Source organism: Martes martes, assembly GCF_963455335.1.
Source record: "Martes martes genome assembly, chromosome: 18".
NCBI classification, from domain to species: Eukaryota; Metazoa; Chordata; class Mammalia; order Carnivora; family Mustelidae; genus Martes; species Martes martes.
Window position 1 is genome coordinate 2,543,929 of NC_137906.1, and position 15,769 is coordinate 2,559,697.

The following is a 15,769-nucleotide window of genomic DNA, read 5'->3' on the forward strand; positions in this document are numbered from 1 at the left end:
TCTTGTGTGTGGGCCACTCTCTATCCAGTTCTTACTTCCCACTGGCTTTGGGCCACACTCCCCACCTGAGCCAAGCTGGTGTGCACCGGGCTCACAGCCTGATGTCTTCAGCCCTTGCTGTGTTCAGAAAGCCTCATTTTATACATTAAGAAAGGTTCCAGAAAGGCTGCAATTCGGGGTCCCTGTGAACGGAAGGCCCAGGGCAGGTGTGGGGCCCCCCGACTCCTGGTCCGAGCTCCTTATTGGAAGCTTCCAGTAGCTTTGAACTTGCGCAGGGGCCGGTGAGGGACTGTCTTTGAGGATGCGATTTCCTATCCAATAAACAGTCCTATTCTACTGAAAGGAAACTACCCAACGTCTAAGAAATCGCTCCTAAGCTTACAGGAAGAAACGACGGGAGCTTAAGACGAGAACGTGAGAGCCCACGTCACTTCTGTTGCCATTGTCTTCCCGCAGGTTGACTTGTGCTGTGGAAGTCTAGTCGGGTCTCCGGCGTGGATCCAAGCTCCCGAGGTGGTCTCAGGCACCTGCCACCGCAGAGCCCAGTCCCGTGCCACGCGGCTTCTTATGCCACGAACGTATGTAACATCAACAGTCACATCTGGTTTCCTCTCCTCCACCTTGACTGAGGCAGGAGCAGGATAAACAGGGAACGCTGTTGCGAATTTCCATCCCAAATGGTAATTATTGCATCATTATATCCGCTACTTTTCTTGTCATGTACCATTAGGAGGGTAGCACGATCACTGTCAGTCAAAGGCGGTGGAGATAATTAGAGCGTCTATAGGTTAGCAGGAAATCACATGGGTGCCAGTCCCCATCAGTGCCGGGATGCTGAACGCAATTAGAGACGGTGGAGATGCAGAGAGCCCCAGGGACGGACGGGAGAGCCTGAGTCCCCTGGGCTCCGACACCGCAGGTGGGCGGGGCAGGTGGGCGGGGCACGGCCCGCGGGGAGCGGGAGGCAGCAAGGTGGGCCGGGCTCCCGCATCCAGACGGCCGCAGAGTTTGGGGGGCGGGGGCAGGATCCCGAGAACGGTCCGATTTGGGAAATCAGTGTTTGTTGTATTTTCCAATCCCCTCATCATTTTTCCGGTTAAATTCTCCAGTCCGGGAGGTGGGCGTTAGCAGGCGAGCAGAGCCGAGGGAGTGGGTCTCTGTGGCTCTGCCCACCGTTGCCTGTCCAGGCCCGCAAGGCCGGGTCCCTGGACCGGCATGGTCTTTCTGTGCCTCCCACCCCTTCCTGAGCACCCCCCGCCCCCACTGTGGGGGAGTCCACAGCACTCCCCGGCCACAAACTGCGTCTCAGCCCCACCCAGACAGCAGCCGCCTGCATCCCGCTAACCTGGGCTGCTCCCGCGCCTTCCCAGAAAGAGAACAAACACCAGTCCAAGTAAGTATCGTCCGAACAATTTCATGAGGCCGACACGAGAAAAAATTAACAGTTTTTTACATCTTGAAAAAAACAAAACAGGAATTTAGAGGACGGAAGAGGGGAAACATCTGCGAAGGGAGGAGGGAGAGGCCGGGTCGTTCAACGAGACACAGAGGAGTCGAGACAGGAAGGAAATACAAGGAAGGTCTGGAAAGTCACACACAAGCCACCGAGTCCACAGACTGAAATGCCAGGGGACGCGCGAGCAGAGACTGTAGTGAAAGGCCCCGAAGTCAGCTCTGTCACCGGTGCGGGTGACACCACCACGGAGCTCCGAGCTGGGCCTGGGGTGCCCCCCGACCCACCACCTGCGCCATCCACCGGTCCCTTCCCAAGACCGAACAGTGTTTTGCCTGGACCGTCCCGGAAATGAAAAGAATGAAAAATGAAAAGAACGTGAGATCCACACGTCGCGGTGCGGGCCGCCAAGGTTTACAGAAGCTGATCGGCGGGTGGCCGAGTGCGTCAGGGAGGGCGACCGGCCCCCGCGGGTCAGCCTGGCATCCTCGCTTGGGCTGGATTCGAGGCCTTTCTCCGCGAGAGCCTGGTCTTGCACGTGCGGCTTCTTCCCTAGGGGAACGATGGCCGTCTCACACACACAAGCACCTGGAGGCTTGGTTCACATTTTTTAATAACATGGCACAGTTTACATTACACAAGAAGGCTCCATCGATGGGAACATGCTGAAGAGTCAGTCGGTTTTCACGGGTCTTTTCACATAGGGTCTAGGAAGGACTTTATTACATACAGGATAAACAGCAAAAAGGTCTGTATAGAACAATCTCTTTACAAGACCGAAAGCTACCACTACAGTTCCAGTGTTCATATCCCTCGGAATTTTTTTTTTAAGTTGTTGCTAAACAAAACAAAACAAAACAAACCAAAACAAAACTAAAAAACCAAAAAAAAAAAAAAACCCCAAAAAACAAAAAAACCCAACCAAAAAAAAACCCACTGCACAACAGCTGGAGTTCACAAAATCTGAAACTCACCACTAAACCTTCAGTTTACTACTAAAATAGATCTCTCTGCTTATTAGAAACAATGGTCTGTAGTTAACTTTTTTTTTCTTTTTTGCAAAAACAGGATAACAACATCAGATAGCACTTTAATATACTAGAAGACCCAATGGCACTAGTTTTATTTCATACATATAATTTACAGTCCGGTAGACAAGATATAGTGTATTTCTCTGCTAGTAAAGTCATATTCTCTCCAAATATGTAGACAAGAGGCTTAATGTATTATAAAAGTATTATGAAGACACGTTAAGGTCGATGCGAACTCAAAACCACACGCACACACAGGACTTGGTCTCTGCCACTGTTCACCCTCTGCGCCTCTCCAGGGCGGGGCCGGCCCCACCTGTCCCGGCTCCTTCCAGACCCACGGGAGCGCCGTGAGTCACGGGGGGCAGACGCGCCCCTTCGGTCCCCCGGCTACCGAGTACAGTGAGAAACATATCCATCATCTGAGAAAACGCGAAGCTTTCTTTCAGGATTTGTTTGGGTGGGATCCCACCTCATCTGCAAACGAGGAGGCTGTGTACAGAGAGGAACTGGGACACGCTAAAAAAAAACAACAAAACAAACGCGTGGCTCCCACAGGAGGGGGTGTGAAATCATGTGACTGATGATGACGAGATGCTGGCGGCCTGTCTGTGTCCCCTGATTTTGGCATCTGACAACTCCCATCCTCCCCTGGCACCGGCTGCGCTGCCCTCGCTCTCCCCGCCCCCCCTCCCTCCCGCGCCCCCACCGCCACGGCCCACAGGCCACCACTTCGGAAGCCACGTTTTTGGCCTGGGGTCCGATCCGCAAAACAGGAGGTTTCTCCGTTTGAAAAAACAAGCAAGGAAAACAGAGTCCTATCACGTGAGCGCTTGTTCAGGGAAAATATGACCTTAAAGATGTTGTAAATGGGTTTGAAAAGGCTCCTTTGAGTCAAGAGGGCTTTCGAGAGAAGCCCCGACATTCATTGCATAGTTGAAGGGTTTAGCTGTCTCTAACAACACGTGGGAACGCGGCCGCAGCCGACCGCGCTCGCGGGTAGTAAGTCTGCAAATAGCACATTTGAAGAAGTAGTAATGTATTAGGTTACTTACTCTGTGTCTATTTACATTTGTACAAAGTAAAGCTTTCATCTTACCCTTTGCATATATGAACCACGAGCTCCCGAAGCAACGTTTCTTTACAGGACTATGTACACGGCCTCCCCTTCTCATCTGCGGGAGCTCCGCGCGCCGGACCGCGGGCGCCGCTGCCGCCTCCCCCCAGTCACCACCGCGCCGGGTGTGTTGGCCATCTTCGCTGTTTTGGTTCAAATCAACAAAGTTTTATACGAGAAACCAAAAGAGTTAGGGACGTGAGAACATCGGACTTGGCTAAAAGATCTGAAAAATTTCAACATAGAATATACAAAAACCATTTCAAAATCTGCACGGAGTCTATACATTTTTTACAAGGGGAGAGGGCGGGGGCGCATGGCCCCCAGTCCGTGGCAGCGGTCCGTCCTCTCTCGCTCTCCCTCCCTCCCTCTCTCAAGTCTTGCGTCGTGTGGGTGTGGGGCTTCTCCTTCCTTGCTCGGGCCTGCTCTCCTTACCGAGCTTCGATGTCCTTCAGAGTGTGGGAAGGGGGCCTCTCCCTCATCTCTGCCGACAGAGGAGTAGTCCTGCGGGGCGAGACGGGGCGGCCCCCCAGCGTGGAGATGAGCGGCGGGGGCGCGCTCAGCGCGGCCGTCGGAGGGGTCTTGTTGAGCAGTCCGTTCTGGTGGCCCGCTGTGGGGCTGATCCGGGGGTAGTGCATGCTGGGGAGCCCCGGCGTGATGAGGCTGGGGTGCGGCAGGTGTCCGTCCAGGGAGGCGGGGTGCACCGAGTGCAGCCGCGTGTGCTCGTAGTCCTCTCGGAGCATGTGCAGGCGCTCCCGCTCGTCCAGGTGCGCCCCGCGCTCGTGTTCCCGCCGAGGGTCCACGGACAGCGGGTGGTGGTGGTGGTGGTGGTGGTGGTTGTAGTCGTGAGGCTCCCTGTCCCGGAAGGAGCGGTCGGCTTCGTATAGCCGGGGGGTCGAGAGACGGTGGAGGGGGTCGTTCCTCAGCAGGAAGTCCCTGCCCAGCGGGTCTCTGCGGTGAATGTCAAGTTCTCGGTAGGGATCCCTCAGCGGGTCCCGTATGGGGTCCCAGTGGAAAGAAGGGTATGGGAGCCGCTCTCCGCCCGGGATGGGACTGATGCCCACGAAGGGAGTCATCATGCGCGTCCTGTCCAGGCTGCTGATGCTGTTCATGGGGTGGATGCCGGTCACCCCCACCGTCATGGGCATGGACGCCAGGGGCCCCGGGTGCATGCCGGACGAGGAGCTCGGAGGCGGTGGCTCCGACGGCCGGTGGGTCTGCGGGGCCTCTGGAGGCAGGTCGTGGTCCTCCTTGCGCTCCTCCTTCACCTTGACCTCCGAGCCCTTCTTGGGGTTCTCGTAGGCCGGCTCACCCTTGCGCGGCTCGGCCTCACGGCTGGAGGTGCTGTTGGGCCTGGTGCTCTCCAGCACGGGGGTCCGCACGTAGGGCGACGGCACCCGGGCCAGCTGCTTGGCCTCTTCTCCCACGGCTCGCCCCTCGTGGCCGTGGCCGTCCTTCTCGGGCAGGTGGCCCTCCTTTGCCTTGTGCTCGTCAGCGGCCAGGTCCTTGCGGGACTCCGAGTGGTCTCTCTCCCTCTCTTTGGATTTGTCTTTCTCACGCGCCTCAGTGTTCAAATGACCCCTGATCTGTTCAGCGGAGCTACGGTTAGGTCCCAGGGCGCTCGCCGGGAGGACGGGTGCTGGTGAAGGGTGGCTGGAGTGTCTCTTCTCAACGCTTTCCCTGAGGAAGAGAGAGGCAAACAGAGAAGCAGATGAAGCGGGCCTGCCGGCCTGGCGAGGGGCTGCCGATGAGATGGTGGTGTGAGGAGGACAGGCTCGGGTCTGGTGCCCGCGGTCACCGGGTGCGCCCTGTGCCCGGCAAAGCCGGCCATCCTGACCCTACTCACCGAGACGTCAGAGAACGCTTTAGAGGGCAAAGTGCTGGGCATGAGGGCGCGTGGGGGCCCGAGGGGGAATAATTCTGTATGTAAGAGTCACATGGCTCCGTCAAGACCACAGAGGAAGGGCTTTTAGCAAGTGGAGGTGGACCAATGGGGACGGTAACAGTGATCTGGCGACACAGCCCACCTGTCTCGACCGCTGGGATCATTTAGTGTCAGGCAGAAACGCCTAAGCAGCCTGAACACGAAGACGACCTTTCTACCACTTCCGTGACACTGAGCCAGACGGAGGAAGCGTCTGACGCGAACGTGCCAGGAGCTTCGAACTCTGGACGTGAGGACGAGTGACCCGTCTCAGAGCAAAGGACGCAGGCTCAGAGGCCCTGCGAGATGCGCTCGGGAGGGGCTCTGAAGGGAAACCACGAGTTCGGGGCTCGTGGGTTGCAAATGGCACTTGTGCCTCAGGAGGGACAAGGCGGAAATCTGGGGAGAAGATGGAGGAAAGCCGGTAGGTAAAGGGGGTCCCCGGGCCTCGGGGGACAAGTGGAGAACCATTCTGAGGGCATCTGGGAATGGACACGTGGAAGAATCTTAGGGGTCTGTCTGGGACGGGGGCTGAAGCGTCCAGGGCACGGGATGCCGAGCACAGAAGGACCACGAGGCCAACAGGACGAGGGAAGACCGGACCGGGCATGTCGCACAGACAGTCGCGAGACAGACGGGGCCGGGGCCAGGGGCAAGGCACCTCGCTGGCTCGGCAGCTCACAAGGCGGAGCGGGATGAGAGAAGGAAGGGGGGTTCCCCTACAAATGCGGTTTCTAGCCAACACGGAGGCCAGGAAGAGGGGCATCTTCAAAAGGTAAGAATAAACAAGCGTGTTTTATCACATTTCCGGACGTGAATCCAAAGGCCGTTTGGACTCCATCAAGAAAGATGCAAGATTTGCTGCCCCGCTGTCTTCTCGTCACTGACAGACAGCCCCGAGAGAGTGCCTGGTCCAGGCCCTGGTGGTTCGCAGCTGAGAGCTGACTGCCCCGAGTGGTCCTCCCGCTGTCTAAGAACTTGAACACACCGTCTTGAAGGAAAAATGTGTCTTTTTCTTTTCTAAGACAGCATCAGCGAGAATGAGGAGGACGTGTTAATCTGATACACTTAGGGTCTGTGAAACTGAATCCTTTTTAAATCACTAGTGGGCGTTAATGCACACACACACGCCCCACACACAGTAAGGAAAATTAAAGATCTGGATCCTGTGTGAGACCCAAGTGCCCAAGGGAGAGCGCTGGTAGGGATTTCCCTTCGAACGTATCTGGTCTTCCCCTCCTTCGCAGTCTGAGCAGGAGGAAAACCGACTACAGCAAGAAAACAGAGAAGGATGCTTGCTTGAGAATGCCCAGGACACCCTTGAGCGAAAATACCAAGACCTTTCCCTCCTTAAGGCGATTGCTGTTACAGGCATGGGTTATCAAGTCCAGAGCTGAAAACACGGTTAGTCAAAGTAGCTTCCCCACTGGCAAAGCAAAACCCACACCGGGAACGCGTGTGGACGCTCCTCGGCATCTAGGTTAGCAAACTTCTACTCGTCCTCTGTGAGCCCGGGACTGGGGTTTGAACAAAACTTGAGAAAAATATGATGAGACGATGCAAACGTGACTTTCTAAAAGCAAACAAAAAGAAAGAGAGGGAAAGAGACAGAGGAAAAAAAAAAAAAAAACCTATGGATGATTTAATGGACTGCACGAACTTGAAAGCAAATATGGTGTTGATTCATGCTGTGTGTGTTGGGTCCAGAGCTCCAGCTCGCTGTCTCGGAGAGAGAGAGTTCTGCTGGGGCACACTAGCGCTCGCGGGGACCTCGGAGGTTCTCGGGGCGGGTCTGTGTCTGAGTCGGGGCGCTCTCGCTGCGCTGTGGTCATAGCCTACGGGGCGGTGCTCTAGGGGGCCGAGGGGGTGCGCTCGGGGACTGCGGGGCTGGCCCGGGGCCGAGCCCGGAGCGGGGGCCACACGGCCCGCTGGAGCACGAGGCTGGGACGGGGCGGGGGCGCGGCCGTCCTGGGCGCACAGCGGGCTCCCCCAGTGGGACTCGAGAGCGGGTTCTTTCCGTACCTTTCTTTGTCATCTTTACTAACGGAGGAGTCTCGTTTATCTACATCTCTATCTCTGTCATGAGCTGCAGCGGACGCGCTACGCTCCAGCTCCCCTGGCTTCAGCCAGGGCGGAGGGGTCGGGAACGACGGAGGCGTGCGGTGGAGCCGGTTCCAGGGTTCGTGAGGGTTGCTAAAGTTCTGCACACTGGGGCCATCCTTGTGGCCGAACATTGAGTTGGGTGCTGAAATGGTGAAGTGGAAAACAAAAAGGTTTAAGAGAAATCATATAATCCGCTGTAATGAAGGTACTTACCCCAAAACTTCTAACAGCACTCAGAGTTAAAATGAATACATATTATGGGGAGCTGGAAAAGGAAAGGAGATCAACAGATTCATTAGAGGGACGCTCGCCCTACCCTGGAGAGGCAGCTCAAGGCTCTCGCTCTCTAACCCAAGCCGACGGGGCGGGAGGGGGAGGACTCAGGAGGAAAGGGGCCAGACAGGTGCCAAGAGCGCCCGATCGAACACGTCTGGTGCATGCAGGAGCCCCCGGCATGCAGAAGGGGGTCCTCTCATGAACAACACCCATCGCAGAGGTGCCTTCCGGCTCCTCCCTGCCCCACAGCCCCACCAATGGGACCGCCACTATCCCCACAGTGTTAGCAGACGGAAACGGGTCATCAAGCCCGGACGGGAGTGGACCCAGACAGACAAGTAAGGTCTCCGCACGGGATGAAACTGGGAGAGCACCCTTAGGGCTGCGTTTCAGGCCGCGACAAACGGACGGCACCAAAGACGGGCTGAGCCTTCGGTGACTCGAAAATGAGCCCGTGTTACGCCTCTTTCCCCACTTGAGATACTTTTTGGTAGAAAATGACACGATCCTCCCAGATGACAGAGTACAAAATGCTGCCCACGCTGGGCTAGCCTCAGCCCGGGGAGGTTTTCCTGCCATTTTTGGTAGAGTTTTCTCAGTGCCACTAGTGCCAAAGGTGAGGCGGAGGAAGAGTGGTTTCCCTGTGCACCGGGAGCCGTAGCTAAAGTCCCGGAGAGTAGGGATGGAACGTGGAGGAGACTGAACTTAAGTGACTGTATGGATTTCGATCAGTGACACCACCTCTCCTGAACACAACGGAACAGCGGGCTTCCCCTGAAACTGTCCCCTGAAACCCCTGCACCCCTCCCCCCGACTTCGCTGCCGAGGCCTGCTTCTCCGGATATGACCTCATCTCTTTCCCACGAGGACAGTTTCCTTCTAGCTAGAAAGGTCTTGAGCCATAGACAGATCAAAGGAGACACACAGTCCGAGGCAGATTTTTAAAAAGCTAGAGGTACTCACTAACTGAAGGGTTTCCAAGTCCCCCGAAGGCATTGCCACCAACCGCTGCGAGGCCAGTGAACGTAGACGGACGGTTAAAAGGCTCTGCGGACAGATCGGGAAGAAGGAAACGGTTGCGGGACCAGGGTGAGTGAGCAGGGCAAGAGCTTTCCGGGCGTGGGAAGGTGATGTGGGGCCCCTGCCCTCTCTACACTCGGACCCGATCCGTCCCTGATCGTGCAGAGTCTCACTGCATTTGGGTCTGGGCCAGTGTCCTAGGACGCCCTCCAGCCCTGTCCTCCCCGCTCGGGGAAAGTACTCTGTGGCCTCTAGGAGTAAGTCTCCCAGCGACGAAACCGTGCAGGCGCATCTGTGGAGACACCCCGTTGTCGCGTGTCACCGCCTATACGCCTGCCTGCACACGCGCAGGAAATATCCAGAAAACAGAGGCCACATTAGAGCATGCACCCTTGCTAGGAAAAGACAGATGCACAGTGAAACCTGAGGGAACTAGGAAACAGCACGTAACACCTCCTTGTTACATCGTCTTGCCTTTTCTTCCTCCTCCCAGAGGTGGACAGGCAGAGGGAGTTCACCATCTCGCCCCAGTGGGCAGGACCAGGCTACCGTACACACGGATCGCCGGGCGCACAAGGGCACGGCTCCTTCCCACTGCTCTACCCGTCGCCTCAGACGGCATCACGACCGAGCACACAGCCCCTACTTTAAGACTGTGGTGTCAGAGGTACTGAAATCCTGAGGACGGAGGGCCGGCGGTCAAACTTCTCCACAAACCCAACACGGCCCTACGTGGTCACCGGGGTGTCTAGGACCACGGCCAACCCGCCAAGAAGTGTGGCGGGAGCGCGGCAAACCAAGGTTTTGGTGAGACACATGTCGCTTCCCATCGCCGATGGCAGCTTACCCAGGTGAGCGGCAGGGGTAAGGAAGTTGCTGTGGTGGGGGGGCGGCCCAAAAGGGGTCCCGGTCGGGTGTGCAGCACCTGGAAAGTCGAACACGACAGAATCAGATTTCCCAGAAAGCCAACTCCTACCACGCTCCCAGCTGCCGAAGGGCCCCATGAGAAAACGGGGGTGAGTATGTTGGAACAAGGATGTGGCCGAAGTCCACCCAGGCAACGCGCCGGGGGATGACATGTTTTATGTTAGTGGGAGAAGAGAAGTCATGCCCTCCTTCCAGGCTGGGCTGGCCGCCACCCAAAGGCGGCGTTCCTTTGAGAAGACGTGGGCACACAGCATTAGAAGCATGGAGAGACAGCACAAGGGGGGCGGGGTGGGGGGCCGGTTCCATAACCAAGCAAGCTGGGGTCCAACGCCAAGGCACGTAGTGTTGGGCAGCGTTCTTCCCTGAGGGACCTCCGGAGCCGTCAGTACGTTCCCGGGCTCACTTGTCCCCTGAAAGGGGGACATCTGGCCACGGGATACTTTCTTCACAGACAGAGCATGTTGGGGGGCAAGTCTTTCACTCTGGGAAACTTGTTCTAGAAACTGTATTTTCTAATTCTTGGCTTAGGAGCAGCGTGTCTGGGTGGCACAGAGCCCCTTCCCCGCGGAGCGTGCCGGTGGTCACGGGACCATCTGGACGGCCTGGGCCTGCGGGACCTGGGCCCGTGAGCTGCATCAGGTACAGGCGATGAAGTCCTCCAGGAGGCTCCCAGCTTCGGGGCCAGAAAAAGCCACTCTATTCCCACATTTGTGGGCACCGGCAACCTGCTAACGGACTCTATCTGCCCGACGGGGACCTCAGTTCAAGGTCAGTGGTCTTCTTTGGTTTCTCCGTCCTCCAGTGTTTCATAGTCTGCCTTGAACAACACGTGCTTAGGGAGCTGCACCGTCCTTGTCCTGGAGGAAGGTGGGGAAGGAGAGCGGCTGCGCGCCTGGGAAGCAGGACGACGCTCGCACGAGCCCAGGGCACCCGACTGGCTTGTTCACGGGGCAGCCGAGAGCCGGGGAGACACGCTGGCGGGGCGGCAGGCTCGGCTCCGGAGACCTGGCTGGCCAGGCTCTGCTGACATCACCTCTCTCGACCGGATGTCGGCATGACTTCCCAACAGAAGCGGAAGAGTGGCCCAACTGAACCCGTGTGCGTGAATTACACACATCGGCTGCAAGTTTCCCCAAAATGCCGTTTGGGTGCAAAATCCAATATTGCTTAGACTGAAAGAGGATCTTCCAGATGGATATATACGCGGGGCCTCAGTGAACGGCCTAAAAACTACTCCGCGGTGTCTTGCTGTTGGCTAAGTTCCTATAAACAAGTGTAAGTCCCCCTGGGAAAGCAGATTAAATGGAGGCGTGGGGTGGTCCCTCCCCACACCCTAGGAACTCGATTTATGTTCTGGATTGCTGTCCCCTGCACTGCTGTGGGGCCTCGGGTGTGGGGAGGGTGCTCGGTCACAGAACCGGAAGGCACGGGAGGAGCTCTGTGCCCGTCCTAGACGCTGGCTTGGCCTCCGTGGGGGTACTACGTGCCCAAAGCGTGTCATCAGGTGGTAACAGCGTTGCGGGCTGAATACAAATCTGGCCGCACTGTCTCTGTGTAGTACACGCTAATTAACGCTTCGATGAAGATGGGAGCTTTGCTCAGCCCGGGGCCCCCGGGGGGGCCTGGCAATTCCAGAATTATTGAAGCAAAAGAAGCCAGTTCATCACTCCAACGGAAGGCAGGGAGAAATCTATTTTTCTCCAAAAATTGCTCTTCCCGGAGCTCCGTCTCAGAGCCTAGGTGCCATGGTAACAAAGCCTTCAAATATGTCCCCAGACAGAACAGACAGAGGAAAACCTGAGACCTTAGCAAATTCCATCCAGCCTCAAGGGTGATTCGCTGGCTTTGGCAGCAAGGCCCATTATCATGATGATTCCCTGCGATGGGGAGTCTCCCTCTTTCTGAATGCAGGAACCTCACTCAGGTCAACCAAGGAGTCCTGGATGAAAGCCTGGGAAGGCAGCAGGCAGGCAGGATGTGACACTTGCTCCCGAAAGGACCAGAAATGGAGCCCAGTGAATATTTATGCCCAGAAGAATAAATTCGACTTAGCCCGGTGGGTGTGCAGTTCTGCGGGTCAGCCCCAGGCCCAGCTCTGTGGCCATGGGCAAGGACTCCCGAGAGTCCACAGAGTCCGGAGCTCTGTGCCTGGCTCTGCGCGGCCCAAAGGCTTGAGGACTGAAGGATAGGGAACCTCTGATACCAAGAGGAGTGAGTGCTCTCGATTCCCGTGAGTCCTTATGGCCACTGCCCCTCATGCGTATGCACCTGGATGGGGAAAGGGGTGACTCCCGGCCCCCACCGCCCCCGCTCTGGCATATCCCTGGGGCGTTCGAGAACGTGTAATCTCGGCCGTGAACCAACAGACCACGCAGGTGCGTATGCCCTATCCTGCAAGCTTTCTGCATTGGTACAAACACGCAGGCAACGTCACTACGTTCCACAGCCAAAAACACCAGCCACCCGCAGGCTGACCCCCCTGCACCGCAGACACACCAGCGGCAACTGTCTTACTCTGCTTTCCCCGCCCTCTGACTCTCGGGGAAAACAGTGCCACCGAGCCCCGCGGAGCAGAGAGTAACTGAGCGCTGTGGGCACCAAGCGTAAGGACGGCCACATCCGTATACAGCTCCCGGCACCGCTGCCTGTCGATGTACCCTTGTGAGCTTTCTTATCTTTCTCGATCAGATCATGAGTTATTCTGGTTTAACACAGAAGCAAAAAATGAGCCAAAGCAGTCTGAGTCCCCGAAGAGAACGAGGATCTTTTTTCCCTCCTTAATGAGAGAGGGCGTATCAGTGAAGGGTCCAGCTCCCTCATGCACTGGGGTTGGCCTTGCGAGCCGGCACGAACAGCATTTTCGTAAGGGAGGGACGCGGCGGCGGCGCAGAGCACAAACAGGCACCTGCGAACTCGCATCTCTGCTCTCCCCCCCGCGCTTGGAACTCACCAGCGGCAGAGAACAAAGTTGAAGGCCGGGCCAGGTCATGGGGGTGGTGGATGGCTCCAAAGAGGCTGGGGCCCGGGGGGCGGCTCAGGAACTCGGGTTTCAATCCGAAGTCCAGCTTATGTGGGTCTGACTGCATCTGTTTCTGAAGCAGCAAGGGGAGGAGGAAAACATGAGACCCCGGGAGGAAAGGCGGGAAAGAAAGAGGTGGATGAAGCGGCAGAGGCCGCGAGAGGAGGCGGAATGGTGCGCTCGGATGTGGTGCTCGAGTCAGGCTCAAGCTTACAAGCGCGGTGGGAAGGGTGACCCACACACCGTCTCACCCACACACGCCCAGAACAGCAGGTCAGCCCCTGGGGGCCGGCGGGGCCTGCCACTGGACGGGGCCTGCGAGCGGTCTTCGAGGTCGTGCGGCTTGAGGAATGAAACCGTATCCTACTTACTCCAAATGAGTTCATTATTTGCTGTCAAGGCCCCACTTTGGCAAGTTTTTAAATGACAGTGTTTTAAAGCTCATTTTATTAGGAATTCTGTATGAATAATCTGCCGTGTAAATTAGTTGTTAATGGCTCTTTGCTGTCCCCTAACAGATCACAGTAGGTTAGTAACTGGAAGTGATGAGGAAATATTTCCATGCCTATGAGCTAGTTTTCAAATGATCACTGTTGTATCTTTTTTTTTTTTAAAGATTTTATTTATTTATTTGACAGACAGATCACACGTAGGCAGAGAGGCAGGCAGAGAGAGAGGAGGAAGCAGGCTCCCCGCTGAGCAGAGAGCCCGATGTGGGGCTTGATCCCAGGACGCTGGGATCATGACCCGAGCCGAAGGCAGCGGCTTTAACCCACTGAGCCACCCAGGCGCCCCTGATCACTGTTGTATCTTAAAAACAGAAACAAAGTAGGGCTGTTCACTTAATGCACGGGGTGGGGCTTTCCCCTGCTGTTGCCTGATACTACCCAAGGAAGAGGTCATCATCCGCCCCAGCCCAGTGAGCTGTTGAGAACTTCTCTTGCTCTGAACCCTTGGCAGCAGCAGCCATGGCTCTGTTTTCGTTCATTTCTTTCCCCTCAAGCTCCTTCCAGTCCCTCTCCCTCGAAGGCCGTAGAGACGAGCTTATCATTTCCTGCCTCCTTTACCCTGGTGTCATTCTTGAACATGGACGCCCCAGGTTAACACTCAGCCAACTGCTCTCCGACTCTCACGCCTCCCCGCACTAGCTGCCCGCCCCTGCCGGCTCCCCTCCCTCACGGTCCTGCGCCTGCTTCCGACTCTCTCCTCCAATCTGTCCGCCTGGACTGATGCTCGCAGACTGCTGGGGCCTGCGCCCCCTCAGACTCCCTCACGTCCGCCCTAAACACGTCCCTCTCCCACGCTGTGTACCAGGGAGTCAGCAGCGAGGCAGCCGAGCGAGCCTGTGCGAGCATCAGCGACAAGAGAAGGCCGCCATCCCGCTCAGCCGCCAGCCCCGTTCAAAACAAAACCGTGGCCTGATGACTCGGGGCTGGAAGCGAAACCCTGAGGAAGCAGACGGTGCGTTCCTATCCGCACGTGGAAATCCCCCCCCCCCCCGCCCAAGCCACCGCAGAGGGGTGCCCTCGACCCTGGTACAGGGCGTCTGCAGGTGGTAGGCTCCTTCCGAACACGCTTGGGGGAGGGGCACTAAAAGGGGGAGGAAAGGAACAGTCCCAAGAAAGGGGACAGTGCAATTTCTGCTCAAATCCACAGGGAGCACACTCGTCCCAGCTCCGCTGGAAAGTAACCGCCCACCCCAAACCAGAGCTTCTGATTCACTATAAATCTATAAAAATCTTTTGCGTGCCTCCTTTAACTTGGTCGCCTCATTATGTAGTGCTAATAGTGCACGGGACACAGCACGGTTCCATTAACCACAACTCAGGTCCGTGAAGCAACGTGGAGCCTGGGGATCCCCAGGAGTTTGCTGGGAAGGCGGGAGGAGCAGCCTCCCCGCGGGCACGAGGTCTTCCTAACGGAACTGAGATAAGGAAACTCAGTCACCGCGGACGCCTTCACGGAGAAGAAGTTGCTGAAGTGGCAGAGACAACATCCTTCACCGCTTGTAAGCGAAGGAGCTGCAGGGAGGACGTGTCTTCCCTACCGCTCCGCCAGCCACAACGTCCAGAACAAACAGCGAGTTGAACTGAGCATCAACACCTCGCCGCCCTCCGAGCGCACCGTCTGCCCGCGAAGCTGCCACACGTCTCTGACTAAACCTCGCCCGACAGTGATGCAGGAGTGAGCAAAACTCACTGACGGCAGCTTAGGGGAGGGACCAGGTATGTGGCACCAAATGCGAGTATCTTAGTGACCTCGTTTACTAGCTTAACTTTTCACTAGGTTGGTTTTTATTTTTTTTTACGAGAGAGAGAGTAAGAGAGAGCACGAGTGGGGGGAGGGGCAGAGGGAGAAGCAGGCTCCCCGCTGAGCAGAGAGCCCGATGTGGGGCTCAATCCCAGGACCCCGAGATCATGACCTGAGCCGAAGGCAGACACTTGACTGACTGAGCCTCCCAGGCGCCCCTAAATAGGATGGCTTTTTTTTTTTTATTTTTAAATCGTTAAAAAAACCCAAACATTCTGGGATGACCAGCTCTCCTTTACTTAGCGGTCTCTTTTCTTAAGCTCATGCGGGTTCCTCCAAATGCTGTTAGCACTGAATGCTTGGAATTACTCAATTGGTTGTTTTCTCCCATTTTTCTTGGCACAGTTACCCAGAAGCTAAGTGCCCACACAGTAAAATCCAGACTCGTCCTTTACTTTGGTCCCCAAGTCAGCCAGCAAGGCCTAGTCTGGTTACCTGTAGGAGGCTCTTGACCTAGTCCCCGTTATGTCACAAATGCCTGGAAAACACGACTGTATTCATCTGTACGATGAAAATACCAAAGTTTAGGCAAAATATTCTGCAGCCAGACAGGGTAATGGGTCAGACTGGTACTGAGCGAACGCTAACC

At 56.5% G+C, this 15,769-nt stretch overlaps 1 protein-coding gene across 3 annotated transcripts in view; it reads right to left on the reverse strand.

Annotated features, from left to right (window-relative positions):
* Positions 1–1,433: 1,433 nt before the first annotated feature.
* The window catches only part of AUTS2 (activator of transcription and developmental regulator AUTS2), a gene marked incomplete at its 5' end in the record, with an annotated part of 1,085,698 nt that continues 1,071,362 nt past the window's right edge, over positions 1,434–15,769 (reverse strand). For all 3 annotated transcript variants that reach the window (XM_080830209.1, XM_080830208.1, XM_080830210.1), the window contains 5 exons: positions 1,434–5,281; positions 7,548–7,770; positions 8,868–8,951; positions 9,772–9,849; positions 12,802–12,943. In XM_080830209.1, the coding sequence (XP_080686335.1) occupies positions 4,033–5,281; positions 7,548–7,770; positions 8,868–8,951; positions 9,772–9,849; positions 12,802–12,943 (1,776 nt within the window). In that variant the 3' untranslated portion in view covers positions 1,434–4,032. The remainder of the gene's footprint in view (positions 5,282–7,547; positions 7,771–8,867; positions 8,952–9,771; positions 9,850–12,801; positions 12,944–15,769) is intronic.